Source organism: Phocoena sinus, chromosome 2, assembly GCF_008692025.1.
Source record: "Phocoena sinus isolate mPhoSin1 chromosome 2, mPhoSin1.pri, whole genome shotgun sequence".
Taxonomy (NCBI): Eukaryota; Metazoa; Chordata; class Mammalia; order Artiodactyla; family Phocoenidae; genus Phocoena; species Phocoena sinus.
This window is the reverse complement of record NC_045764.1, coordinates 175971804-175999646: the sequence shown is the minus strand read 5'-3', so window position 1 is coordinate 175999646 and position 27843 is coordinate 175971804. Positions and strand designations below refer to the sequence as shown.

General features: G+C 56.9%; 2 protein-coding genes across 5 annotated transcripts in view; one reads left to right on the top strand and one right to left on the bottom strand.

Annotated features, from left to right (window-relative positions):
• The window catches only part of CDC42BPB (CDC42 binding protein kinase beta), a 114954-nt gene extending 99257 nt beyond the window's left edge, over positions 1-15697 (top strand). The window contains exons 27-37 of one of the 2 annotated variants that reach the window (XR_004348281.1): positions 758-839; positions 2043-2259; positions 2387-2449; positions 3453-3865; positions 6856-6953; positions 7042-7126; positions 7247-7364; positions 7445-7562; positions 7984-8089; positions 8196-8266; positions 14322-15697. Coding sequence is in view for 1 of the 2 variants with exons in the window: in XM_032621317.1 (XP_032477208.1) it covers positions 758-839; positions 2043-2259; positions 2387-2449; positions 3453-4049; positions 6856-6953; positions 7042-7126; positions 7247-7364; positions 7445-7562; positions 7984-8089; positions 8196-8266; positions 14322-14453 (1687 nt within the window). In the remaining variant the exon portion in view is untranslated. Of the gene's footprint in view, positions 1-757; positions 840-2042; positions 2260-2386; positions 2450-3452; positions 4050-6855; positions 6954-7041; positions 7127-7246; positions 7365-7444; positions 7563-7983; positions 8090-8195; positions 8267-14321 lie in introns of both variants that reach the window. The other variant, XM_032621317.1, reaches the window with a different exon arrangement.
• AMN (amnion associated transmembrane protein) lies at positions 835-27843 on the bottom strand. Of its 3 annotated transcripts, none has more exons than XM_032621319.1 (12): positions 27768-27843; positions 26844-26962; positions 26695-26739; positions 20145-20232; positions 19786-20003; positions 19474-19611; positions 19173-19281; positions 18968-19050; positions 18587-18764; positions 18309-18498; positions 18100-18219; positions 835-1898 (listed from the first exon to the last, which is right to left on the bottom strand). In XM_032621319.1, exons 1-12 carry the CDS (start codon positions 27808-27810, stop codon positions 1829-1831), a joined length of 1401 nt encoding a protein of 466 aa, XP_032477210.1. In that variant the 5' UTR covers positions 27811-27843; the 3' UTR covers positions 835-1828. The 3 variants fall into 3 exon arrangements, with proteins under 3 accessions (XP_032477210.1, XP_032477209.1, XP_032477211.1); XM_032621318.1 differs by lacking the exon at positions 835-1898 and adding an exon at positions 17812-18055 and having other exon boundaries at positions 18126-18219; XM_032621320.1 differs by lacking the exons at positions 835-1898; positions 26844-26962 and adding an exon at positions 17812-18055 and having other exon boundaries at positions 18126-18219; positions 27768-27834.

Here is a 27843-nt window from a genome sequence, read left to right as displayed (position 1 = left end):
AACGTCGTGAGGTACTAGGGTTGTTGGGAAGATTAATTAAGCAAGTGAATAGACAGGGTGTGCTTAGCTCAGAGCCTGGCCAGCAGAGCTATTGTTGCTGCTGCCACGTCCTCTCCTCACAAGGTGGAGCGCCCGTCCCTCTGTCACCCACCCCCAGTGCCACACAGTATGGCACCTGTCCGGGACTAGGGCCTGGCCTGGAGCTTCGTTCTCCAGCATTGGTCTTCGGGGGGCCCACGGGGCAGGGGTGAGCAGCTGGGCACCTGTGATGTGGGAGCGGCCCCAGGCGACCCTGCTCACCCCTCGCTGCACACAGGTGTGCCCCTGGCCCAGCAGTGACGAGACCGCTGGCAGGGGTCCCGAGACGAAACGCTGCCCGTAGCCCAGGGTTTAGAGCGAACTGGAGGTGATTCCGTGGTTATCTCAGCACATTTTATTCCCGTTTATAGCCAGGTACAGGCCAAAGCAAAGACGTGGTATGTTTGTACCTGTGGAACAGTCTGGCACAGTATAGAACAGTGTGACTCAGGAAAGTGGTTTTATTCCCAGTCATCCCTAATCATTGAAACGCATGCAAGATTCTTGTGTTTTGTTTGTTGCCTTTGTCATTATAAGCGTTTTCTTATCCTGGTGGAGGCGAGGAGCTTCCCTTGTATTCTAGAAGGTATCCTTTTTCATACCGTTCCTAAAGGGTGGAGGACAGAGTCCTGTGTGCATGTCTCTTTTCCGATATTCTGAATGTGTTATTTCTTACCAGAGATGAAGAGTTCTCTGTGAGCTCAGTCCTGGCTTCAGACGTCATACATGCTTCACGCCGAGATATTCCGTGTATATTCAGGGTATGTTTTCTTTCCGATTTTTAAGAGACGTTTCATTAATGATAAAAAGTCCGTAGGGGGACTTCCCCGGCGGTCCAGTGGTTAAGACTCCGCAGTTCCCCCGCAGGGGGCACGGGTTCAATCCGTGGTCGGGGAACTAAGATCCCGAATGCCACGTGGTGCGGCCAAAAAAAAAGAAAAGAAAAAATCCGTGTAGTTAAAGTAAAAGGACTGTTGTGAGCATTTCCTTGTCTTGTAGCAAGGGGCTCGCGCACATCCGGAGTGGACCTCCCGTTTCTCCAGATCCTTCACACCTGTCGATATGTCCCGTGTCGCCCGTCCCCCTCCCCGTACTGGGTAACGGACCCTCTCTGCACACAGCAGAGCCCCGTCTCCCCAGCGTCAGGCCCTCCCGCTCCGTCCTCCCTCCTCGGTCTGTGTCCCGGCTGCTCCAGCCCAGTGCGCTAGATGCTGGAGGCCGCCACACGGTTGGCTCCAGATGAAGCGGACCATTCAGCCTCCCTCCTGAGGACTTGCTGGCCATTAACTGGAGCAAAGCCGGGGGAAATTAGCAGACATTGCTTATCAGCGGTCTTGCTGGCTGAGTTGGAGTGTCCCCTGCTGAGCTAGTGTTAGATGCTGTGGCATCAGGAAGCTTCTAAAAGATGGTGGATCCCCCTCCACTGGGAATTTTTATAAGTACAGAGAAATTTGGTTGACCACAAAACCGAGTGTATGGATCACTTTCTGTTAAATCACATCTCTTCAGAAACTGTCTCTGTATACAATACAGAAAATTCCCATCATTGTGTGCCTAAAGGATGATTTGTAGCAACTAAGGTTGTCCCGTGTCCTGGTAAGTGTTTGGGGAGCGCCCACAGGGAAGTCGTTTGTTTGAGATCCTGTTGTCCCTCGACGTGTTCTGAGAATGTGTTTCTCAGTTGTGATCAGAGCATTCAAGAAGGCGGCTTTCGAGTGAACAGTGAACCGCAGTTCTGGCCAGAGCCGAGTCACCTGAGCTCTGGCGAGGCCGGGCTGCGGGCGCCGTGTGAGAGCCAGGCTGTCGCGGCCCGCGGGCGGCTGGACCAGGACCCTGGCGGCCCGCGGAGGCGAGCTCTCCGGGCAGCAGCCCCCGCCCTCACCCCTGCAGGCCGCGTGGCGTCTGTTCGGTGTGTCCGGTTGTCTTACGGCTCTTCTCTGTCTGTTTTGTTTTCCGTCGTGAAGGTGACGGCCTCTCTCTTAGGTACACCTTCTAAGACCAGCTCGCTGCTCATTCTGACGGAAAATGAGAACGAAAAGAGGAAGTGGGTGGGGATCCTGGAAGGCCTGCAGGCCATCCTTCACAAGAACCGCCTGAGGAACCTGGTGGTGCACGTCCCGCAGGAGGCCTACGACAGCTCGCTGCCCCTCATCAAGGCCATCCTCACGGCCGCCATCCTGGGTGCGTTTCTCCGCGTCCCGGCCGCCTGTGGGCTCAGCGGTGTGGCCCATTTGAACCGGTAGTTTCTCCGCCGCTTTGGAAGCAGACGGCCCGCGCGCCGGTACTGACCGCTTTACGTTGTTCGCAGACGGGGACAGGATCGCCGTCGGCCTCGAGGAAGGGCTCTACGTCATAGAGGTGACCCGGGACGGTGAGTGAGCTGGACGCTCAGGCCGCCTGCTTAGCGCCACGCGCGCGGGGTCAGTGGTGGCAACGTGTAGGGTTAAGACGGATTTCCTGGGTGAGAGCAGTAAGTCACCGTGTCAGAGAGCTTTATAAAGAAAGGGAAAGGCCAGCGGCTGAGGAGAGGAACGTGCCACAAATAAGACAGATGGTCAGTGACTGTCTGCCTCGTGTCCCCCAGCCCTGAAGGCTGTGGGCAGGGCCCACCCAGCAGGTCCAGTGAAACGCAGAGACCAGCCTCGAGGGCTGGTGGTGAGCTGACTGCCGTGTATATTAGGCCCTTCAGGGAGAGGACTGAGCAGGGAGTCGGGGCAGGGAGAGCTTCCCAGGAGGAGAAATGCTTCCTTAATTCCTCGGTGCACCGAGGCCTTACCAAAACTCGCCTTCCTTTGCTTCAAATTTTGACCTTTCATTCTTCCCAGAAGAAAAAGCAAAAGTACCCACAAGTCTCCCCGTTTCACCGCCCTGGGCCCAGCTCTGGGCGCCTCCCCCAAGGAATAGGGAGTTGCCCCGAGGTGGTGGTGGTGCCTTCCTGATGGGCCTGGGGTCCCGACACAGGCACAGTGGAAGAAGGGTGAACACATGTGGCCTTGGGATGGTGGCTGCTGCCACAGGCTGTTGTCCCTCGGGGTCCAGACCCCCGGCTCTTGCTCAGAGCCCGAGTGGAGGCTCTGCCCCAGTTAGGGTATCGAGGGTCCTGGGTTGGTCTGGGGGCCCAGTGAGCAGGTGGGAGCCTTCAGCGAGTTTATCCAAGGATCCAGTGAGGTTTTTTTTGTTTTCCAAACGTGGTTCCTGGCTTCAGGGATGAGCCGGAAGGCTGTCCAGATCCACCCACGCAGGGCCTCACTGCCCTTGGCACCTCCCAGCCAGGGCCCTGGTGCCAGGTGTGTGTGTGAGATGACGAGGAAGGGGCGCTCCGGGTGGGGCGCGAGCAGAGGCCCTGGCCTCATGCTCTGGCCCCCATCCTGCAGTGATCGTCCGTGTGGCCGACTACAAGAAAGTGTACCAGATCGAGCTTGCCCCCAGAGAGAGAGTCGCCATCCTCCTCTGCGGCCGGAACCACCATGTCCACCTGTGTCCGTGGTCCTCCTTCGACGGCGTGGAGAGCAGCGTGGACGTCAAGCTTCCGGAGACAAAGGGCTGCCAGCTCATGGCGACCGGGACGCTGAGGAAGGGCGGCCCCACCTGCCTGTTCGTGGCGGTGAAGCGGCTGGTGCTTTGCTATGAGATCCAGAGAACTAAGCCTTTCCACAGGAAGCTCAGCGAGCTTGTGGCCCCTGGCAATGCACAGTGGATGGCCGTGGTCAAGGACAGGCTCTGTGTTGGCTACCCTTCCGGGTTCTCTCTGTTGAGCACCCAGGGAGATGGGCAGGCTCTAAACCTGGTAAATCCCAATGACCCCTCGCTTACGTTCCTCTCACAACAGTCTTTTGATGCCCTTTGTGCTGTGGAGCTCAAAAGTGAGGAGTACCTGCTTTGCTTCAGCCACATGGGACTGTACGTGGACCCACAAGGCCGGAGGTCACGCACGCAGGAGCTCATGTGGCCTGCGGCGCCCGTTGCCTGTAGTATGTATATGTTTTCTGTTGCCATACCCCATTGCCGCTGTCGCATCACCGGTCAGCATGTGTCCTATTTGCTTCGGTTTGTCCTCTAGCTCCCTTAGCTGAGTGGTCGTGAGAGGCGGGCCCTGCGGCTTGCTGCGGGGGCAGGGTGGTCCCACTGCCACACCCCGGGCCCGTTGGAGTGGGCTTGCCCTCCTATCCCACGGGCACTGCGGGAGCCCCTCAGCCCAGGAGCCCGACGGAGACGGCTGGCCTCCCTGGGGGAAGCCCAGGCCAAGGGAAGACAGGACCTGCACTGTTTTACGTTTTAAAAGATGTTCTTCGTGATGATGTATAAACTTACACGGTGATGAAAACAAGCTAAAGGTTTGCAGTGACCAGAAAATACTCAGTTCTGATGTCCAGGTCAGAGTTCCTCTTGGGACAGATACTGTTCCGAGGGGTAGGAGCCGTTCTGGAGAACAGTTGTTGCTTCATCGGCTCGGTTGCGTGTCCTTCTGCGTGGACGACAGCGCTGGGCACGAGGCCCTGGAGTCTGCACTCCACAGGGGCGCTTCCTGCTGGGCCTGCTGTCTGAGCACCTTTTAAAGACCCTAAACCTCCCATTCTGGCCACTTGATATAGCGTATAGCAGGTGGGCTGCATCATGACGCCGGAAGGCAGAGGGACGAGGAGTGAGTAGGCAGCCGCAGGGTACACGTTGATTTCCAGCTGCTGGGGGCTGGGGTCGTGGGGGTGGGGCGTGGGAGTTCAGTTTTTCCTTCATTACCTAAAGGAACAGTCTTGCGGCTGCCTCGTTGCTGGCTTCACCAAGCTGGCAGAACAGCCAAGGCGCTGGGACCAGGAGCCAGGCCCGTGAGGGGAGCTGCCGGCCTTCAGCCGGCGGAGGCTCGCTGGACGTGTCCCGGCCTTGTTAGCCCTTGGCCAGGGCCTGGGGTGCGGTGCGGGCAGCCAGAGCCGGCAGGAAGGGCCGAGGCCTGGCCCTGGCGCTTCTCCTGGTCTCTCTCTGCCGCGCCCGCTCGTCTTCGTGGGCGGCCAGTGCAGGAATGGCCTCAAGACCACCCGGTAACGTCTGACAGGATGCAGGTCACTGAGTGCCGTGTTCTGTAATCTTGACCGTGAGTGACCTGGCGGGGACGCCCGAGGTTCCTGCGTTCTCCTCTGATTGCAGCTCTCTCTCCACCTTTGTGCTCTCGTCTCACCTCCATGCACAGTACAGATGCCAAGTCAGTTTTAGAGCTGCCAAAAGTAATTCAGTGACTTTGAGGCTGGAGAACTAGAATTGTGGCCTGCTTGTCCCAAGCCCCATCCGAGCATGCGTGTGTTCTGCCCCCTTCTCCTGTTACCTGGGGGGCGGGGCTGGGGGGGCGCTAATCGGTCCCAGCCTACCGAGGAGGACCCTGAGGGCCACGAAGTGAGGTGACCTGCACAAACCACGCAGCAGAGGCTGGCTTCAGACTTGGATCTAGACTCCACGGCCCGTGTTCTCTCCACTGATTTAACTTTTTAGTTTAAATTTTTCTTTAGACTGGACATCTCAGTTTATCACTTTATCAGTAAGTCGTACGCACAGATCTCTCCTGGCTCCCTGCAGATGAAGCCCCACATGCCCACAAGTAAGAAGAGCTGCCCCAGAAGCCCCCATGTGCGGGAAGGTCCTCTGAGTCACTTCAGGGCCCTGGTTTCTCTGACCATCTTTTTCACATGTGGCACTCAAAAAGGCCTTATGGTTTGTCTGAGATGTCACTTCTGGGACAGTTTGGTGACTGGTTCCAGCATCTTTTGTCTGTTTCCTAAACCCTGTTGTATTTTATTTTTGGGTTCAAAACAACAGGTGTGATCGGAGAGCCCATATGGAATCTGTAATAGCAGCATAGCAGAAGCTTTTTAGAAATTAATCTTCAGTTAAGCGTAACGTGAGGAAGATTAACCCTGGAAGGTAGAAGGACCAGGAACCAGGGCTGAGCCAGAGCCACCTGCCAGCTCTGCGTGCCAGCCCGGGCGAGGCTGTGTGATGACAGCATGCTGGGACCCCAGCCTTGCGCCTCCCCTGGCAGGATGGCGGGATGCAGCCTCCACCGCTGCTTTCTCTCAGATAGTTCAGATATTTTTTACCGCTGTCCTAAACGTGGGAAAGGCCCCTTAAATTTCGGGTGCCACAGGGCCACCAGTCCTCGGTCTCACACGTCTGGTTCGCTGGGAGGGTCTTCCGTCACGACCTGACGATGTCCCATCCCTTAGCGGGGAAGGGGGGAGACAGCACCAGCTCCCCAGCTCATCGCAGGAGAGCAATTGTCATTTTACCGCGTGTGTGTTCAGACCCGATTACAGGAGGGCTGCCTGAAGGCAGCTCCAGAGTAAGCCAGCGCCCTTGCCCAGAGCCCAGCAGTAGTCTCTGGGTGGAGATTTTAAATATTTACCCAGAAATCTGACCTTTTGGCATCTCTGAAAGAAGGGATTTGCCTTAAGAAACAGGACATTGGGCCCCTACCTGGATATCAGATGTTCTGAGCCTGAAGTGACAGGCTTCTGCAGTAGTTGTATAAGAAAGCTAAAGGGGAAGCCAGGTGTTTAAACAGGTCACCTTCGGCACCTTTGGCGATGGTATTGAAATGCTGTTTAGTTTCAGGAGTGGAGGTAAAGCGTTCAGACGTCCGTTGTGTTTGTCTGAACCTTGAAGTGAAGGTTCCCTCTAGAGTAAGGGGCAGGGCCCCTGCGGCCTGGGCCGTTGCACCCCACGCTGGGCGGGCAGCCCCCGGCACTAGGGGGGGGCGGGCCCGGGCTCACCACTCTGCTCCGTGTGCGCCAGGTTGCAGCCCCGCACACGTCACGGTCTACAGCGAGTACGGCGTGGACGTCTTTGACGTACGCACCATGGAGTGGGTCCAGACCGTCGGCCTGCGCAGGGTAAGGCCCGGCGGTGCCCGGCCCCTCCCCTGGCCGCCCCTCCCCCGCCCCCCCAGCAGCCAGCCTCCCTCTCTGGTTTCCAACGCAGATCCGGCCACTGAACTTGGAGGGCAGCCTCAACCTCCTCAACTGCGAGCCTCCCCGCCTGATCTACTTCAAGAGCAAGTTCTCGGGTGAGCCCTTCTCGGGGGGAGCAGAGGACGGGGGCTGGAGGGGGCCTGCCTGGGAGTCGGCGGCCCCGTGGCCCTCCCCCCGGCCCCACGGAGCCACAGCGGCCTTTCCTTGTCCTGCAGGAGCGGCTCTCAACGTGCCCGACACCTCTGACAACAGCAGGAAGCAGATGCTGCGGACCAGAAGCAAAAGGCGGTTTGTCTTCAAGGTGCCGGAGGAGGAGAGGCTGCAGCAGCGGCGGTAGGAGCCTGGCTGGGGGCTGTGCTGGGCCCAGAGGACCCTGACGCCTTCCTGAACCTCACGGTGTTTCCTTTCCCCAGAGAGATGCTTAGAGACCCGGAGCTGAGATCCAAGATGATCTCCAACCCCACCAACTTCAACCACGTGGCCCACATGGGCCCAGGCGACGGGATGCAGGTGCTCATGGACCTGCCTCTGGTGAGCCCGCGGATGCTGTCCCCTGCCCTCCCCACACCCCGGCTCCCCTGTGGCTCCTGCCTGTGTGCTCCTGAGGTGTCTGTCACCATCTCAGTCTGTTAGGGGTTTGTGAGAAATAGCTGTCAACGGTGCTAAAACATCTCAGTATATGGGCACGTAGCACACTTTGTGGGTTTTTTTTTTTTCCTTAAAAAATGTGTTTTCTGTAGAATTTGACTTGGCCTAAAGTCACTCTTGCCAATTCTTAGCTCAAAACTGACCTGATGCCGCTGTCCAGAGGTCCTTCCCAGCCCGTTTTGCCTGTCGAGGCCCAGGGCCCCGGCCTGCTCGTGTGGCGGACTTTGCACTTGGCCTGCGCGCTCTGCCCGGGGCCCGGCTGTGCTCCCCCAGGCCGTGCTCACGTGCTATTCTCTCTGCCCAGAGCGCCATGCCCCCCTCCCAGGAGGAGAGGCCCGGCCCTGCTCCCGCCAGCCTGTCCCGCCAGCCTCCGCCCAGGAACAAGCCCTACATCTCGTGGCCCTCATCAGGTACCAGGGGCGCCCGGGGCGGGGCCTGGATGCTGGGACTCCAGGCCTTCAGTTCGTCTCTGAACTGTTTTCCCCAAGATGATCAGTGGCTACCTGTGTTCCGTAGGTGGATCTGAGCCCGGCGTGGCTGTGCCTCTAAGAAGTATGTCTGACCCCGACCAGGACTTTGACAAAGAGGTAAGACTTGCCCAATTACAAGGGACAAGGCCTGGGGTCTGCAGCTCCACACGTGCAGGAGACTCGAAGCAGCTGTTCTTTGGAGAGAGACTCCATCTCCCCTGGAGTGGCCACGTAGGGCCTCAGTGGTCACCAGCCCCCCGGAGCTCCCCACTCATGACTGCTGAGGCTGAGCCGAGGCCGGGAGGAGGGAGGACGTGGACCCTGTGGCTGTGAGTGTGTTGGGAGAAAGATGTGGATTCTCGCCTCCAGGTCATGGCCTCAGGGAGACCGAGGCCTCTGCGGCCTGGTGCTGGGCCTCCTTCCAGGCCCTGCTCCCGAGTCACCTGGTCCCTTGCCCCCAGCCATGGCTGCCCGAGGCTGGGCCAGCCCCGGGAGGATGCCGCCGAGAGCTCAGGAGGGGGGCCAAGGGAGCTGCCGGGGCCCGGCTCTCCTCCTGGGCACTGACTGCGGGTGGGCGTCACCATGCACAACTGAGAAATGAAAGCCCTCCTGTGAAAAGTGCAGGAAGGCTTTTCCCGTCTAGACTCTTCCGTGTACTTTTATGCACGTGGCTGTAACACGTCAGTAGGCACGTTCCTTTTAAAGTACAGGTGGCCTCATGTGTCTTGCTCTCTCCTCTTCTGACTGCCCCCTGGGATCGGAGTGTGGGGGCCAGGTGGGGGCGTCCCTGGATCAGGTGTTCTTGGGCTTTCAGACCCAGCTCCTGGTGGCAGTGTCCTTGGTTCCCTGTGTGTGTGGTGGGGGAGGAGGCTGGGAAGAATGGCAGCCTGAGGGCTGTGCCCCAGCAGCACTTTTGTGGGAAGGAGGAGAGGGGCTGGGTGCCGCTGGCTGTTCTAACAGCCCCGGCACCGACAGCATGTACTCGTGGGGGCTGCTGAGCTGACAGCGGAAACCAGAAGGGCTTCACTTCACGTGGTCCTCACCTTCCTGGCGTGGCCAGCTTTTCAGGTGTGGATCGGCTGCTTCTTCCTCTGGGTCCACCTTTGCGCCCTTTACCCGTCTTCTCTTGAGTCACCATGCTTTCCTCTTAACTCGTTTGGTTGTGGGTGTTAATCTGTTGCAGGTACTTTTCCCCTTACCGCTGACTTTTTAATTTTGTCTTTAATTGTAAGGGCATTGTCATACAGAAATATTTAATTCTCGTACAGTCTAGTCTTTATCTTTTTAATTAAGATAAACATTCTCTTATAGTCTGAGAGCTTGGTAGGGTTTTCTGTTTGTCATTACGTCGTGGAAGTGTCTGCGAGGGGGCGTGAGAGTGAGTGTGTAAGTGTGTCTTAGCGTGTGTGTATGTGCGCAAGGACCTGAGCTGCTGCTTTCTAAGGTACATGACGCGCTGGCCCTGCACCACTTCCTTCCTTCCAACTTGAAGCGTTACCCTTTATTATTTGTTAAATTCCTTTGTTTACTGTCTCTATCCCTGGAGCCTGTGCTGCACCATCTGTAACCTGAGAGCCGGTAGAGCACACCTCTTCATTCCCACTTTTCAAAACACTTTCTTAGCTTCTCCTTCAAATAAATTTTAAAATATTTTTAGGGGCTTCCCTGGTGGTGCAGTGGTTAAGAATCCGCCTGCCAATGCAAGGGACACGGGTTTGAGCCCTGGTCCGGGAAGATCACACATGCCGTGGAGCAACTAAGCCCGCGAGCCACAACTGCTGAGCCCACACGCCTAGAGCCCCTGCTCCACAACAGAGAAGCCATCACAATGAGAAGCCTACACGCCGCAACTAGAGAAAGCCCACGTGCAGCAACGGCGACCCAACGCAGCCAAAAATAAATCAAAATTTTTTTTAGATTATGGAGCTTGTTGACTCCATCATAATCTAAAAAAAGTGAAAATTGTGTTGAGCTTTTCGCTGGGATTGTGTTGGATTTGTAGATTAATTTGGGGGCCGCTCACCATCCTGACCTTCCCTGTGTAGGAACACTGCACGTCTCTCCCGATGGGCTCCCTCTGGCAGGTTGCGCGTGTTGGTGGCTAATAAGTTAATTCTTAAGCATTCCAAGGTTCTTGGTGCCATTGTGCGTAAAGTAGAATCCTCTTAATGTGGGACGGTGAGAGATTCAGTTGGTGAACATTTTGATGCCAGTTTTTCCATCTGTGTTTATCAGTGAAGTTATCTGTGCCCTCTTTTCTGAGCTGCTCTTTCAGCTGTCTTCAGGGCTGCACCAGCCTCAACTCTGGCTTAGGAAATCCGGATCTCTTAGTTGCCATCATACAGGGGTTTTCTTTTCCTGGAAGGTTTCATAGGCCTCCCTTAAAAGGGCCTGAGGTTGATGGCTAGAGAGGTAGGTCTTCTGGGGTTTTTTTCCTTATTTTTTCCCCTGCAACTATCTGTTTGGAAAATTTTCAAACTTCAGGAAAGTTGCAAGAATAGTAGAGTGAATAACCCACATAAGCTGTACCTAACCCATTTTCCCCATTTGGGTTTTTGGGGAGGAACCAGCAGAAAGTGAGTTGCAGTATTACCCACCCCTAAGTACTTATCCCGCACCTCCCTTGGGAGGGCGTCTCCCCGCTGCCCGGTGACGTCCTGTTCCTAAACCTAGAATCCAGCCAGGGCCACGCGCTGCGTTTGTAGGCACATCTCTTTAGTCTTCAGTCCACTGTGCAGTTTGTTTACAAAAAGTGCAGTTTTTCTTGCAAAACGTTCCTCAGTCAAGGCTTGTCTGGTTTTTTGAATTGGGTAAACAGTGAAAAGGCTCCGCACCTGTCTCCCAGCCGCCCGGTTCTCCCCAGGGACCAACAAACAAGTGTGTATGAGTGTGCGTGCACACTGCACACACTTTTCCTGACTGCACACATCGTACCCTTTATCTGAGAGCAAGGCTGATCCCTCACATGACCACAGTACAGCTGCCACACTGATGAAGCCACCTGCGTGTCCCCATAATGTCCTTAAGCACCTTTGCTGGCGCAGGACCCAGTCCCCAAGCACGTGTGGCATTTAGCTGCCTCATCTCTTTGGCCCCTTTACTCTGGAACAGGCCCTCAGCCTGTCTGGCAGAGAGCACGTCTTTTATTTTCTAGAACACTCCTCAGTTTGCGTGTCTGACATTTCCTTGTCTTTTGAGATTTGGGTTGTGTGTCCCAGGATGGAGTATGGCACACAGGATGTGGTGTCCTTCTTGGGGTGTTGCATCCTGAGGTGCATGGCATCTGTTTGTCCTGTTCTGACCTGTTTGTTCCTCTCCTTAAGTTTATTGAAGTGAAATTCACATAACAGAAAGTAAGCATTTAAAAGTCAACAATTCGGACTTCCCTCGTGGTTCAGTGGTTAAGGATCCGCCTGCCAATGCAGGGGACACGGGTTTAATCCCTTCCAGGAAGATCCCACATTCCGTGGGGCAACTAAGCCCGTGAGCCACAACTACTGAGCCTGCGCTCTGGAGCCCTGAGCCACAACTACTGGGTCCACGTGCCACAACTGCTGAAGCCCGTGCGCCTAGAGCCCGTGCTCCGCAACAAGAGAAGCCACCGCAGTGAGAAGCCCGCGCACCGCAACGAAGAATAGCCCCCGCTCGCCGCAACTAGAGAAAGCCTGCGTGCAGCAATGAGACCCAACACAGCCAAAAGTAAAGAAGTCAACAATTCAGTGGCTGTTTAGTACATTCACAGTGTTGTACAACCACCAGCTCTGTCTACTCAGAACACTTCCATCACTGCAAGATAAAACCCCTACCCACTGAGCAGTTTCTCCTCAATTCCTGCCTCCCCCCAGCTCCTGGCTACCACCAGTCTTAACAATCTCTGGATTTGCCTGTTCTGGGCATTTCATATAAGTGGCATGAATCAGACAGTACATGGCCTTTTGTGTCTGGCTTCTTCCACTCAGCATCATGTTTTCACGGTTCGTCCATGTTGCAGCCTCTGTACCAGTAAGTTGTTTCTTTTTATTGCCAAACAGTCCAGTAGATAGATGGACCACATCTTACGTACTCATTGGTGGTTAGGAATAGTGCGCTAGGAACAGCTGCGTACATGTATTTGTTTTGAGTACATGTTTTCACTTCTTTGGGGTATGTACCTAGGAGTGGGATTGCTGGGTCATATGGTGGCTCTACTTTTAACTTTTTGAGGAACCACAGCAGCTGTACCATTTTACATTCCCACCAGCAAATGTACAAGGGTTGAGTCCACGTCTTTGCTAACACTTATTTTTTTTCTTACAAGCAAATTTTTTTTCAATAGCCATCCTAGCAGGTGTGAAGTTGTATCTCATTGTGCTTTTGGTTTGCGTTTCCCTAATGATCAGTGATGTTGAGCATCTTTTTCATGGGCTTATTGGCCATTTGTATACCTTCTTTGGAGAAATGTCTATTCAAGTCTTCTGCCCATTTTTAAATTGGATTATTTGTCTTTTGTTGTTGGGTTGTAAGAGATTTTTATACGATATGGATAGGGAATTCCCTGGGGGTCCAGTGGTTGGGACTTGGCATTTTCACTGCTGTGGCCCGGGTTCCATCCCTGGTCTGGGAACTAAGATCCCATAAGTTGTGTGGTGTGGCACAGCCAAAAAAAAGGATACCAGACACTTATCAGATATGTGATTTGCAAATAGTTTTTTCACGTTCTTTTGGATTGTCTTTTCACAATTCTCTATGTCTTTCAGTGTACAAAAGTTTCTAATTTTGGTGAGGTCCAGTTTTTCTATTTTTTTCTTTTGTTGCTCGTGCTTTTGATGTTATATCTAAGAATCCATTGCCAAATTCAAGGTTATGAAGATTTAGTCCTGTTTTCTTCTTAAGAGTTTTATGGTTTTAGCTTTTGTTTAGGTCTTTTTTACATTTTGAGTTAGTTTTTGTGTGTGGTGTGAGGTAGGGGTCTAGTTTAATTCTTTTGCAGGTGAATATCCAGCACCATTTGTTCCTTCCCCCATTGAATGGTCTTGGCACCCTTGTTAAAAATCCATTGACCACAGGTTTATAGATACATTTCTGGACTCTCAGTTCTATTGCATTGGTCTTTAGATTAATACTACCACGCTGTATTTGATTACTGTTGCTTTGTAGTACGTTTTGAAGTTGTAAGTTTGGGAAGTGTGAGTCCTCCCACTTTTTCTTAGTATTGTTTTCACTATTCTGAGTCCTTTGCAATTCTATATGAATTTGAGGATTGGCTTTTCCATTTCTGCCCCTCCCCAAAAACATCCGTTGAAATTTCAGTAACGATTGCATTGAATCTGTAGGTTGATCATGTTGGGGAATATTGCCATCTTTACAGTAGTCTTCCAATCCATGAACGTAGGATGCCCTTCCGGTTATTTAGGTGGTCTTTCATTTCTTTCAGCGATGTTTCATAGTCTCAGTGTACAGATCTTTCACCTTCTTGGTTAAATTTTATTCCTAGCTGTATTTTATCCTTTTGGATGCTATTGTAAATGGCATTGTTTTCTTAATTTCCTTTTCCCATTGTTCATTGCTGATGTCTAGAAACACAGCTGACTTTTGTGTGTTGATCTTGTACCCTGCAACTTTACTGAATTTGTTCTTCGTGGAGTTCTTTAGGATTTTCTGTCTATACAGAGTCATGTCATCTGTGAAGAGAGATGCTTTTACTTCTTCCTTTCCAACTTGGATGCCATTTTTTCTTGCCCTGGCTGGAACTTGGAGCACAGTGTCGAATAGCAGCGGTGAAAGCAGCAGCCTGGTCTTGTTCCTGCGCTGAGCGGGAAGCTTTGCCTTTCACCACCGGGTGTGAAGTGAACTGTGGGCTGCTCACGGACACCCGTTGTCATGTTGAGAAGGGTCCTCTCTGTTCCTCATGCTTTTATCGTGGAAGGGCTTCGCGTCTGTGACCTCTGACTGCTCGGTCGCCATTCCGTCTGGTTTCTTCACTGCGGAGTCGCTCCTTTTGGAATAGTTACTGAGTCATTTGTGGGGTTGGGCCTTGGTTTATGATCTCTCACCAGCAAGGACCACGTGACAAGCTTGCAGCGTGTGCTCTCATGACAAGAGTGGAGCCAGCAGGGGCTACACCTGCCCAGGCAGCATCGCCTCCACAGGCCCAGGGCCATGGTTCTCACGCTGTCCCTCTTTGTCTTCACAGCCTGATTCGGATTCCACCAAACACTCGACTCCATCGAACAGCTCCAACCCCAGCGGCCCGCCAAGCCCCAACTCCCCCCACAGGAGCCAGCTCCCCCTTGAAGGCCTGGAGCAGCCGTCCTGCGATGCCTGAAGCTGCCGGTCACCGCAGCGGGGCCGGGGGCCCGGGTGGCCTCCTGTCAGTGCCAAGACTGAGCTGACCCTCCAGTGTTGTCCAAGGAAATGTAGAATCGATTTGTAGATACGGAGATGAAGAAAATACTTTATTATAATAATGATGGGCTTTATGCCGCAGCGAGGCGGTAGGCCAGATCTCATCTGCACAGCTGTTCCGTTTGCACACGAAGGACCGCCTGCGGCCCCTCCTGCCCAGAACCAGCTGAGGCAGCGCGGGGGGCCCGTGGCGCCAGCCTCCTGCAGACCCCAGTGGCGCCGGGGGCTGTGCAGGAAGCAGGCAGCTCGGGGCGGCCTCGGTGCCGCGTCTGTTCCCTGTTCCCTGAAACTGTTTCCTAGGACCTTAGGAGAATAGTAGGAAGTTGTATAGCATTCCCAGTGTCCCTAGAGTTTTGAAGACAGAGGAAAGTGGAGCTTAGTTTGTGGCCTTTTTATTCATTTAGCCATTACACAGTCAGATGCAGAAGTCCTTCTGCCGACCTTGTAGCCATGGACAGAGGCCCATTCGAGTGAAGCCTGCTCTGTCGTGGTCCCTCATGTGTGTCAGTCCGTTTCCGGTCCCAACCACGAAGTGTCACCCGTATCTACTGTGAAGTCAGCTGTGCTCCGTTTCCCGCTCGCTTCCACAGCTCTGCCTCCTGCTGTAAAACCAGTGAGTGTCGTGCAGCCGGGCCCCGAGGCCTGCGGGCCGAGAGGAGGCCAGAGCCCCGGGTAGCCCCGCGGCAGGTGCCAGGACCCCCGCCCCGCATGGAGCCCCGTGATTAGTGCCCTTCGGGATCGCGTAGACTCACCGCCACACTCCACCGGTGGGCTGGCCCGCAGCGCCCGCGTGTATCTGCCCGCCTTCCCCGCGGCATTTGTATCAGGCAGCCTCCTGTCTCTGTAAAGGCTTGCGATTAACTCGCCCCGCTGGGCTTCCCCCTGTTCTCCCGCCGGTCGACGTTCTCGGTGGCAACGCTGTTGAAGACGTGCACTTACCTTGAGTCGGCACTGAGTGACCTGGGCACCGTGGCCTGCCTGTGCGTGTCACACGCCCAGCACCCGCCTGCCCGCCCCCTGGGCCTTCTGCTGGGGCTGGCACCTGCTGGGGGTTCTGGTTTTTACTTTTTTAATGTAAGTCTGAGTCTTTGTAATTATTGAATTGTGAGAACATTTTTGAACAATTTACCTGTCAATAAAGCAGAAGACGGCAGTTTTAAAGTTCTCAGTGGTTTGTCTGAATGTGACCACCTTGTCACCCGGTGTCTGGGCCCGCCCCCCCTCCCCCCCCACCACCAAGTAGCGCCCTGTGCTGGAAAGCACCGTCTTGCCTGTGGAAGCCATTCTTGGTCATTTGCTCAGGTGGGGTCCATGCTAAAGGTTCGTGTCCACGTGGCAGGAACCAGCCGCCAGAGCTGGGACCTCTTGCCTGCCAACGTCACGATGGGGGCCTCCTGGGGACACCCTGCACCATGGTGGGCAGGGTCAGGGGTGGGCCACTGGCTGGAGAGGGGGGCCGTCTGGCCAAGTGTCCGTGCCAGGACAGGCAGATGGGCATTCAGCCTGAGAGCAGCAGGTGTCCTCCAGGGCCGGGGCAGGGTGGGGCCGGCTGCTGCACCGGGGACCCCAGTGCTGGAAAAGGGCCATGTGCCCATGAGCCCGCAAGGCAGAGCAAGGCCCCGGGAGGGAAGCTGCAGGGGACAGACGCACGCTGGCCCTTCAGCAGCCCTGGGGGTAGGCTGGGGCAGACCACCCCCAGGAGGGGGAGCTCATGGGGAGGCTGGGCTGGATGGGTGGCCACACTGGGGGCTCTGGCCCCCAGGGCGGGGAGCAGCCTGCGGTGAGTGGGGTTTCATCGTTTGCTCTGTCCCCCAGTAAGCTCCTGGTAACGTGTGGTTAGTGACGGCACCTGCCGGAGAGGGTGGTGTGAGCATACAGTAGAGCACAGACGGCAGCCGGGTGCCTGGCAGGTGATGACGCTCGGGGAGCGTCCTGGGCACCCTTGCGGCTCCGCCAGTCAGCACGGCCTGGGCTCCGCAGCCCAAACAGCCCCACCGGCCGGCGGGGACCCAGGCCCGTCTCCCTGTGGGCCTCCGTGCTCACAGCTGGGGAAGGAGCATGGCAAATTTTAGGAGCAGACACAATCCTCCCACCTGTCCCTGAAAGGGGACCACCCAAAGCACAGGCAGAGACGATTGACTGAAATCACAGCACCTGGAAAACTGAAAAGCGAGCATAGGCCAGTGGTGAGCGGCCATGTGGGCAGCCGGGGCCTCGGGGTCCGAGATGATGGGATTGGACATTGGCCCTCTCTCCGTTTGATGTCTGACCCACGTGAGGTGAGCACCTCTCACAGCTCTGAAACGCGGGTCCTGAAGCGTCAGTCGTTTTTTAAATGAAATATTAGCTATTGCAACAGCTACACAGCACCAAGAGTAACGACCACCCACAACATGGGTGAGCTTCACAGGCAGGATACTGACCACAGAGCACGGCTTCGCGACTGACGGAAACTTACAAGCAAATTCACTGTTGTTAGAGGCTCGCAGGTGGTTACCCTTGGTGGGGGGGGAGGGAGGGGGGGATGTTTTCAGATACTGCTTACACAGAAGTGTCCCTGACAGTTCAAGCTGGGCATCCATCAGTACAACTTTACACACACACACACACACACATACACACACAAGCCACCGTCCCACTGCTGCCCCATCAAGCACCTACCAAGTGAGTGTCCTACTCAGAGCGGCTCAGTCCCGACACCCACCCTCCGGGCCAGAGCTGCCCTCAGAAGGGAGAGGGCGAGGCCCGGCCCTGCAGCGATGGACACCAAACAAACAGCCCCCACCCAGCAGGACGCACCTGCCAGCTCTCTGACACGCTCCACCACTGTGGCGGGCGGCTCTGCCCCTGCCCCCAGCAGAGGGGACAGATCTACTGTGTCCCTAGGACCGCTCCTCCGGGCAGCCCAGTCTGCCGGAAGTCCAGGTCCACCTGGCTGGCCCTGGGTCCGAGCAGCTTGGCATTAGGGAAGCACCTGGCAGCCCACTTATCCACCCTCCTTGGTGCCTCAGTCGGATTTGCCTCTCCCCACCGCCCCCCTCCTGCTTCAGTCCCCTCCCTAGCCTTAGGGGCTTCTTCCGTGGGCTCCTCCAGAACCGGGGCAGCCTCCTCCTAATTCTGGGTGGAACCTCGCAGGCCAGAAGCCTCGGACCGCCCCAGCCTACAGGTAGTACCCAGGACTGCCCCGGGCGGGTGGCCAGGCGCCAGCCGGCACAGGCTCTGAGGACCACCCCTCGACATCCCACCAGGCAGGGGTAGAGGGGGGGCAACGCAGGAAGCAGTGTGTCCACGGCTGACCGCAGGTGCGGGAAAGCCCTTTATTGATTGAGCAAGGCCACCCTGTCCTTGGCCAGCGGAGGGTGGGGTATCCCGCGGGGCCTGCGACGCCGAACCGGGGGCGGGGGCCGGCTCCGCGGCCGCTCAGGCCTCGGCCTCGGCTTCGCCAAAGAGCGGATTAACGAAGTAGCTGCGGCTGGAGCTCCAGACGTCCAGCTGCGGGGCGGGGAGCTGCGGGGCGGGGAGCTGCGGGAGAGCGGAGTCAGGGATCCGGCCGCGGGAAGTCCCACACCCCCGCCCCCGGGCGTCCCCTCACCGCCTCCGCCAGGTCCGCCGCGTAGAACACAGGGTTGTGGAAGCCCACGGGCGCCCCAGCCGGCGCGGGGTCCGCCTCGTCGCGCCGCCTCCACCTGGAGGTAGGGACGCGCGTGAGCCCTGCGTGCCTGAGCGCCGCGTACCCGGGCGCCGAGGCCCCGCCCCGAGGCCCCGCCCCGCGTACCTGAGCCTCCCCGCGCGGCGCAGCAGCAGCGCCCCCGCCAGCAGCGCCAGGAGTAATAGGAGCAGCGCGGCCGCCAGGCCGCCCGCCAGCCCCGCGCGCGGCCCCGGCGCGTTCAGCCCCGCCGCCGAGCCGCCCCCAACGGGCGCGCCCGACTCTCGAGCGGTCGCCGATAGGACCCCGAGGGCTTCGCCTGCAACGGAGGGCGCCGGCTCAGTCGGTCCCGAGCAGGGCGGGGCGGGGTAGAGGTGCGGGGCTGGGAACGGGGCGCCCGCGGTTACCGTGCTCCGCGATGTCCGCCAGGAGGGCCTGGGCTAGGCGGCCCGCGCCGCCGGTCTCGGGGCCGGTCTCCACCAGCACCACCTGGATCTCCGTGTCTGCCTTCGCGCCTGAGGCTTCGCGGAGCCGGTGCTGGCGCGGAACCTTGGACACGGCCATTTGCAGCCCCTGATACTGGGGCTGGAGAGGGGCACAGAGTTGGTCCGGGAACTCCGCCCCTCGGCCCTGCGGGAACGTTGTGGGCAGGGACAAACGGTGGACAGGCGGAGAGTGGACGCCTCAGTGAGGAGGCGGAGTGGGGCCCGGGGATTCCTGCGGAGAGGGTGGTCCCAGATCGGGGCTGCGGAAGGGCAGGGGCCCCGGTCGGGGCGCGGCCCCATTACCAGAGCCAGGAAGGCGTGCAGCAGCCGCGCCCGGTACCGCTGCAGGTCAAAGGCCGGGCCATGGGTCAGCGATACGATGGCTCCTGAAGAAGCAGGCAGGTGAGGGTCAGCACCGCGGGTCCGGGCCCGACAGGGAAACTGAGGTTGGGGGCGAGCCAGGGTGGCCAAGCCGTCCTAGCTAGCAGGGGCCGGGCGGGGCTCTCACCGCAGAGGTCGCAGCACTGCCCTTCGGGCCGGAGGGGGTCTCGGCAGGCAGCCTGGGGGCAGCGGCCACCCAGGGGCTGGAGCAGTGCTGCGCAGATCCACGGCTGCACCTGGAAGCGGAGAAGCGGCGGTCAGCGCGGAGACGGCGAGGAGCAGACCGCAGTGAGAGGGCCACGCGCCCGGGGAGGCGAGCGGGCCAGAGGCGGCGGGGCGCGGCGGCCCCTGGCACAGTTCCGACCTCCGGCGCAGAGCCGGGCCCAGCTGTGCGGTGCCCCAGCCACCCCGCTGCGGGCCGCCCTCACCTCGGCGTGGCCGCAGACGCAGCCCGACTGGTCCGCGCAGGCCTCGGGGCCCACGCTCAGCGTGCCCGGCCCGTGGAAGCGCAGGCGGCCCGCGCGGGACGCCAGGAAATCAGCCAGGTCCTCGTCGCTGGTGAATGTCTGCAGGTCGCCGGGTGACCACCGGAGCCAGCCCGAGGACGAGACAGCACCTGAATGCTCGGAAGCCACCGGGCTAACAGGGTGGGAGGCGCTCCGGGGAGCGGCACTGAGGGGCAAAGGCGCGGAGCTGAGACCCCAGACCCCGCCCCGCCCCGCCCCGCGCGCCCGGCTCACCTGGCCCAGAGCCCGGACGCTGCGGACGCGCACCGTGCCGGCGCCCGGGCCGAGACCCACCCGGAAGGAGGCGTCGGACGGGAAGATGACGTCGTCGTGGCTACAGGGCACGCGCTCGGCGTCCACGGAGAAGAGACCGTGCGCCGCGTCTCCGGAGCGCCACAGGCGCGGGTCGTGCCAGCAGAAGCGGTCGGGGTCGCGGAAGAGCGCGGGGCCGCCTGGGCGAGCGCGCGACCCTGAGCTCCGCCCAGAACGCGCCCTCCAACCCGGCCACGCTCCAACCCGGACCTCGCCGTCCCCTCCAGGCCCCACCCACGAACGCGCCCCCTCGAAGCCCTGCCCCTGGCCCGCCCCCTCACCTGTGCTACAGTCCAGGTGCGAGCCGATGTCCGGGGCGCTGAATCCAGCTCCTGAGGCCAGGACGAACTCCCCGTCCAGCGGCAAGAGCTGTAGGAAGCGCAGGCTGAGGCGGCGCCGCGCGGTGGACTGGGGCATCAGAGGGTCCCACTCTGCGCCCACCCCCGGCCCCCCTGTCCCTGGGGGGAAGATTCTAGCCCACAGAGTGAGCAGGCGAGGTCAGGGCCTGGGGGCACCTCGCCCTGCCTGAAGGTCAGATAGGCCGCAGGGAGCAGGGCTGCAAGCCAAGGAGCAAGGAGCTAGCCTGAGACCTGGGAGTGACAGGTCCCAGGGGCAGGGTGACTCTTGTCAGGGCCATTGCCCTCCCCTGTCGCCCCTGAAAAACTACAGTCCAAGGGCTCGTAGGTTCCAGGAAGCCAAGCTGCCGGGGACTCTGGAGTCAGCCCTGAGCCTGTGAGGGAGGGGAGGGGGCTACAGTTGGGGAAGCGGGTGCCAGAGGCAGCGGGGAGGGTAGTGGGGCCTTGGAGCCCCTTCAGCACAGAAGCCCAGGCCTCAGGTGTCAGAGGAAATAGGGCAGCGGGGAAGGCCAGGAGGAGGGCTGACTGGCCCTGCCCCCTCCACCCGCCGCTCCAAGCCCCAGGAACCCATCTTTTCTCCTTGCCCCCGCCAGGGTTGGGGTTGAAGGCGAGGGTTGGACCAGGAGAGATGCCCAGTGCAGGGGTCACGGGGGTTCAATGTCTCAGGGCACATCCATCCAGGGCCCCGCCCGGCATCCCAACTTGCTGGGTAGGGCCTGCTCTTCAGTCCCCCAAGCACTGGGCCTGACCAAGAGGCTGACACCGGGGAGATTCAAGGTCACAGGCCAGCTACCTCCACAGCTGACGGTGCAGCACTGTGACAGCAAGGCAAACCTACCTACAGGCGCCAGGCACAGACGGACACGATGTGCCTCAGGAGGGGAGGCGGGTACTAGCAGTGTGAAGCATGAACAAGAAGTCGGTTTTCAAAAGAACCAGAGCGGGAGATGTACATACTATATGATAAATGTAACAGCTGAAAGACAGCAGGAAGGCGCTGAGCGGGAGAAACCAGGAGAGATGGGAGCCCGCCCAACACTGAAGCACCACCATTCAGATACAAGGGTGGGCGGGGGGAATATCTGAAAAACAATGAAGATGAATTTTCCATATTTGAAGAAAGCTGGGAGACCTCGGATTGAAAGGTCTCACTGAATGCCACATAAGGAAAATCACAGGACACTATGTGTTCATGAATATCAAAGACGAAGAGAACATTCTAAAAGCGGCAGCGGGGAAGAACAGATCACCCAGGAAGGAAAAAATTCAGGAATCGGGTTTCTCAGCAACAACAATGCGTGCACAGGACAGAACAGGCTGCCGGAAGACTTCTGGAGCCTGCAGCCACCTCTAGACACGCCCTTAGACACAGGCCTGCCCACCAGTGGGCAGGAACCGGCCCTGCACTCCAGATTAGTATGTTACATATATTAAAAGATAATAAAAGTACCTTTAAGCCTAAAAGACTTCAGAATGATTGCCACACAAAGACCTGCCCTGAAAACATGCTAGGAGAAAGTAAGAAGGAAAGAAATCCAGAAGCCTAGAAGAGATACGGGAAGTAGGGTGATGAAATACTGTGATAAAGCTTATTGCGGTCTCTTAATAAATGTTTAAATCTAGGACTAAAATGTGATGGGGGACGGGGAGACCACAAGGGCACGGACATACAGTAAAGAACTTACTCGTTCGAGGGGAGATACAGGTATTGAAAAGATTAAGAAATCAGGACTGCCAAACTTGAAAACCTGGATGAAATATACCAATTTCTGGAAATTTTTAAAATATTAAAATTGATGCAAGAAGCAATAGAGGGACTTCCCTGGTGGTCCAGTGGTAAAGAATCCGCTGTCCAATGCAGGGGATGTGGGTTCGATCCCTGGTCGGGGAACTAAGATCCCATATACCGCAGAGCAGCTAAGCCCGTGAGCCACAACTATTGAGTTCGCGTGCCTCAACAAGAGAGAGAAAACCCTCACGCCACAACTAGAGAGAAGCCCACATGCTGCAACGAGGAGCCCGCGTGCTGCAACTAGGACCCAACGCAGCCAAAACAATAAAGAAAAATATTTTTTTTTTTTTAAATTTTATTTATTTATTTATTATCTTCCAGTGCGTTGGGTCTTTGTTGCTGCGCATGGGGTTTCTCTAGTTGTGGTGAGTGGGGGGCTACTCTTTGTTGCAGTGCGCGGGCTTCTCATTGTGGTGGCTTCTCTTGTTGCAGAGCACGGGCTCTAGGTACGAGGGCTTCATTAGTTGCGACACGCGGGCTCAGCAGTTGTGGCTCACAGGCTCTAGAGCACAGGCTCAGTAGTTGTGGCACACGGGCTTAGTTGCTCCATGGCATGTGGGATCTTCCTGGACCAGGGATCGAACCCGTGTCCCCTGCATTGGCAGGCGGATTCCTAACCACTGCGCCACCAGGGAAGCCCAAGAAAAATATTTTTTAAAAAAAAAGAAGCAATAGAGAATTTGAATAGACAAGTAAGCATTAAAGGTTTGTTTGTTTGTCAACACCGTGTGGCATATGGGATCTTCGTTCCCTGACCAGGGATGAACCCACGAACCTGAGAACCCGCGCCCCCTGCTGCGGAAGCACGGAGTCTTAACCCCACTGGACTGCCAGGGAAGTCCCTAAAGAGTTTTTTTTGGTTTTGTTTTCAAATTTTATTTATTTTTTGTTGCACTGGGTCTTTGTTGCTGTGTAGCGGGCTTTCTCTAGTTGTGAAGCGGGGGCTACTCTTTGTTGCGGTGCACGGGCTTCTCATCGCAGTGGCTTCTCGTTGCAGAGCACAGGCTCTAGGCGCACGGGCTTCAGTAGTTGTGGCACGCAGGCTCAGTAGTTGTGGTGGATGGGCTTAGTTGCTCCACGGCATGTGGGATCTTCCCAGACCAGGGCTCGAACCCGTGTCCCCTACATTGGCAGGCGGATTCTTAACCACTGTGCCACCAGGGTAGTCCAAAGAGTTTTAAATGTTAGTCAGAGACCTCCTGTTCCCTAAATTCCCAGACCAAGTGTTTTTTATAGGTGAGGTATACTAAACCCTCAAGGAAAATTTAACTTCTTCTTACAGGAAGTTGTTCTGGAAAACAGAAGAATGAAAATTGCCAGCCCATTTTCTGGGGCCAGTGTAAGTGCGATTCCAAAGCCAAATGAAGGACAATACAAAGGAAGAAAGATTATAGGCTCAGCTGAGTTATAAACGCAAATGCAAAATCCTAAATATTAGCTGACTGGATCCAATAATGTATTTTAAAAATACATGGTGATCATAGGGTTCATGTCCCAAGAATGCAGGAAGGAAAGGATAGGGAATGCTCCCATCACGACTTCCCTGCAGTATGTACGATGGTGTCCCAGCAGATGGTAGTGGAGAGTCTTGTGCCAGCAAAATCAGTATGACAGAAGTCAAGTGTCCTGAAGAAGCGGCGCACTTTGACCTGCACCTGAAGGAAGGTACCAGGAGGACATCAGTCTTACCAGGACGGTTCAACCTCAGAAAACCTCACTAACAGGCTAAAGGAGGCAGGGGGAAATTACATCTCAATGGATGTAGGAAAAAAAAAAAAACTGAAAAGTTCAACAACATATTTATGATTTTTTTAAAGCTTCTAGCAAACTAGAAATAGATTAGAATTTCCACAATTAAATAAAGTTTATGTACAAAACCCTACAAACATTAATTTAAACCCCACAGTTTATCTCAAATGTGAGTCTGGGACTGCTTGGCAATGTTGTATGTTTCTTATTCAGAACCACTGATGAGGCTTTATTTTTAAACATACTTGTCTTCTGACAGAAAGGACTGTACATCATATTGTTTCTTCCTTTCCGAAATTAGTCTTCTGTCTTTGTGACAAAAAACATACTCTGATTATTGCTATAAAGATGGAGGAGAAGGTCTAATACTACTTAGCCTTAAGTGTTTCTGGCATTGTTCAAATGTATTTTCTGTAAACAGAAACCTATTTGGAATGTTTTCTAATTGCTACGAAGAGTAGCCCCCCCTCGCCGCAACTAGAGAAAGCCAGTGCGCAGAAACGAAGACCACACTCAGCCAAAAATAAATAAATAAATACATAAATTTATATATATATTTTTAAAAAAGGAGTTAGGACTGGAAGAGAAGAGGAACAACGGTCGTTGTTTACAAAAATAACCAAATAGAAAATATATTTCTTAAAAATAGGGCACCATTCACAATAGAAACCAAACTATAAAGTATTTATAAATTAACCAATACTACACAAAACCTCACGTGGACCGTTTTAAGACTCTAGTAAAGAGTTTTATGACCAACGATCTGAAATATCTGGAGAGAAAATCCACGCTCTTGAATGGATGACTTGCTTGTATAAAGGTATCATTCATTCCCAATCAAATTCCAGGGTTTTGGTGGTGGTGCTGTTGTTACCTGATAAACCTACACTATAATCTCTCTGTTAACAATCAGATCCACAAAGAACTAGTCAACCTCATAACAGGGGGGTGAAGAAGGCAAGTTACCCAGTGGGATATTAAGGCAACTCGCAGAGCCTCAGAGTGGGGACAGTGTGGTGCCGGCAGGAGAACGGGCAAAAAGATCAAAGGAACTGCAGGGAAAGCTCAGAGACAGCCCTCACTGGGCAGCTGACGAACAGTGACCGCAGAGCCACAAAGCCAGGGGGCAAGGCTGCTGGTTTGGAGGAGGACATTCATTGGAAACTGGGCTCATTCCAAGGAGGAAAAAAATACGCCTGGTTCCCTAGCTAGTGCCCCACTCAGCCACGTGCCCCTGATGGCAAAGCTCTGACTTAACAGACAGAATATATAGTTGATTATGGTTGTGACTGAGAAGCAGGAAAAAGATGCTTAAACAAAACACCAAAAACAGTTATAAGGCAACAGATTTTGCATTCGATAGATTAATAATGGGGGTTTCTGATCAGCAAAGGGAAACGCAGGCAAAGTCCACAGTGAGAAGACACTTGCAGTATCTCAACAATCATTAATGGGTAGAATATAGGAGATTTCCCCCAAAACAAGAAACCTGGGCTACGGGTAGAAATGGGAGGGGAGAAGGGTTCAGGAAGAGAAAAATCCCAGGGAGAGAAGTTCCAAACCGAGAGAAATGCAAATGAAATCACTGACAGTCGTGCCTGTTACTAGGGCGACATCTCAGAAGCCGACAACGCTGGGGACCCGCGTGCAGAGGGGGTGGGAGGGGCCTCAGGCAGCGCTGGGTCCGTTCGGCCCCCTGTCCCTGGGCCCCCGGTCATTTCCCACCCGGGTCCTCCGGGAGCTGACCCCGCGGAGCGGAGGAGAGGCAGGGGAGGTGGGGGAGGGGCCCACGGGGCCGTGCGCAGGGGTACAGGCGCGCGGAAGCCTCTGGCCGGGGGGAGGGCTCGCGTCTGGGCGGCGGGGCGTGGGAAGGAAGGGGCAGATGGAGGGACCCGATAAACGAGTGAACAATGAATGAACGAATGCTGTGTCTTTTAGGATCCCCAAGCTCTTCCAAAGGAGACCATCAAAGTAACGAAGTCAGCCAGGAGGAGCCCCCAGGTCCCGGCACCCTCCCCCGCAGCTGAGTCCTCTGCCCGCGGGTTCCGGTTCGCTCCACGCCGCTGCCTGGTTGCCATGGTTACCAGGACTGCGGAGGCGGGTCCCCTCGGTGCAGCTGCTGCGCCCCTACCTCCCCGGCTCTGCTGTCACCTTCTCATCATCACTGCTCCCTCCGCACCTTAGTCTTTGCGTTGGACAAATGTGGGAAAGACATCCCGACCCCGGATCTGCGGGGACGGGGATATCCTGCCCTCTGCCCCCTTCCCAGGCTGCAGGTGAGGGCGGGGCTCCACTGAGCCCACAGCCCTGCCCCACTTGGCGCCATGCTCCCAGAATTAATGCCGCTTTTGAAAACCATCAATTAACCGAGCTGCCTCCAAGTGGAAATAAGGGGTCACCAGATCCTGCATCTGGGCAAAAGATTGAGTCCCAGGCCTGGGCCCCCTGACTGCCCCTCTTCACCCACAGAGTCCATTGGCCTCCAGGTGAGGGGACCCCCACCCTGGAACTCACACTGTGAAGCAGTTTGAGAAAAAGGTCCCCTCGAATTCTGCTGGTGGAGTTTGAGGCACCAGGACAGGGAAAGGCTTTGGTGGGGTGGGGAGCGGGGGCTTTCCCAGAGCAAACCTTGGAGAAGACAGTCTACAGGAGCGCAGGGGCCAGAGGCAGAGGGCAGTGGGGATAAGAGGCGCCCTCCACACCCCCCAACAAGGCTGGGGCACAGCCTGGCTGAGACTGTAGGACCGGCGTCCCCCACTCCCATGTGGGTCCCGGACCTTCCTGAAGCCCCTCCAGAGGCTGACGGCCAGTGTACTGCGGGGTCCCCCAAGCGACTGCAGGCCGGTCAGGAGGCAAGAAAGGGGCATGGAATTGACCCCGGTGGGACCCACCAGACCCCCACCGACCTGGGCCCCATTTGCCACCCGGACTCACCATGTCGGAGATGCTGTGACCTTCTCGCACCAGGACTGACACCATCTGCAGGCAGAAGCGGCATCAGCAAGCAGACCCCACCCTTGGGCTCCCAGTGGGCCCGGACCACGCTGGTCCCCACCCCGGCCCCAGGAGTGGGGGCCAGGCACCTTGTCCGCGGGGAACTCGACAGTGGCGCCCGCGCACGGGGTCCGGTTCTGGCTCCAGTTGGCGGCGGCGTCGAAGTCGGTGTTGGGGACCCAGAATTTGTAGGCGGCCCGCGTCAGCGCTGGGGAGGGGTCGACTGAGTGCTCCCGGGCCCGCGGCATCCGGGGTTCGCGCCCAGACGCCCCAGTGGCCCAGGGAGGACGACCTCACCCAGACAGGCCCTCGCCACTCCCGCTCCTGGCGTCGGACCAGACACTGCAGGAGCCTGGCCACAACGCTCCCTGACGAACTCCTACGGGATCTGCAGAGCCCGCTCAAACGTGCCCTCCTTCGGGACGCCCGCCAAGATCGCCTCCTAGCCCGCCCCCAGTTCGCCCCGCGCTGGAGCCAAGGACCGGGCCAGACAAGGATGGCGACGACCAAGGGACGGAGGCGAATGGGGCAGCAGAGGCCTCTGCCACGTAGAACGGGCTGGGGGGGCCGCAAGACCCGTCCAGACGGGCTCTGAACTGGAGCTGCGTCCTGAGGGGGCCGCGAGGAGCTTAAGAGAGGGGAACAGGGACGGGGCTGCAGTTTCTAAGGTTCCCGGGGGTTGGGGGCCGGCCCCGAGGACACGCGCCGGCCTGGGCGCGACGGGGAGGGTCCGCGGCGCCCTCGGGGCCGGGAGGACGTAGGCCGGCGGCGGAGCTTCGGGAGGCGACCGGGGCGGTGCCCAGGTCGAAGGCGGACAAGCGCCCGAGGGCAGGCGCGGTCCGGGAGTAGCTCTGGCCCGGGCTCCTCGCCTCCCGCACCGCCCCGCGGGCGCTGAGCGCGGAGGGATCTGGAGGCCCGGCCGGGTTTCGCAGCCCCTCAAGCTCTCGCCGCCCGCCCCTCGGGGGCCCTTGGCCTCCAGGTGTGTCGCGTCCCCCCCTCCACCCACCCCTTACCGCAGAGCTGCAGCCACAGCAGGACCCGGCCCGGCGCGCCCATCTCGCCCGGGCTTCCGCGTCTCGGACCCGGAGA

Bases quoted from the DNA above. Each gene is read 5' to 3' on its own strand.
- AMN (XM_032621318.1), bottom strand. From the start codon at position 27,810: ATGGGCGCGCCGGGCCGGGTCCTGCTGTGGCTGCAGCTCTGCG. The intron at 26,963-27,767 runs GTAAGGGGTGGG...ACCCCTCCCCAG, and splicing joins GCTGTGGCTGCAGCTCTGCG to CGCTGACGCGGGCCGCCTAC. The intron at 19,051-19,172 runs GTGAGAGCCCCG...CTGCTTCTTCAG, and splicing joins GCAGTGCTGCGACCTCTGCG to GAGCCATCGTATCGCTGACC.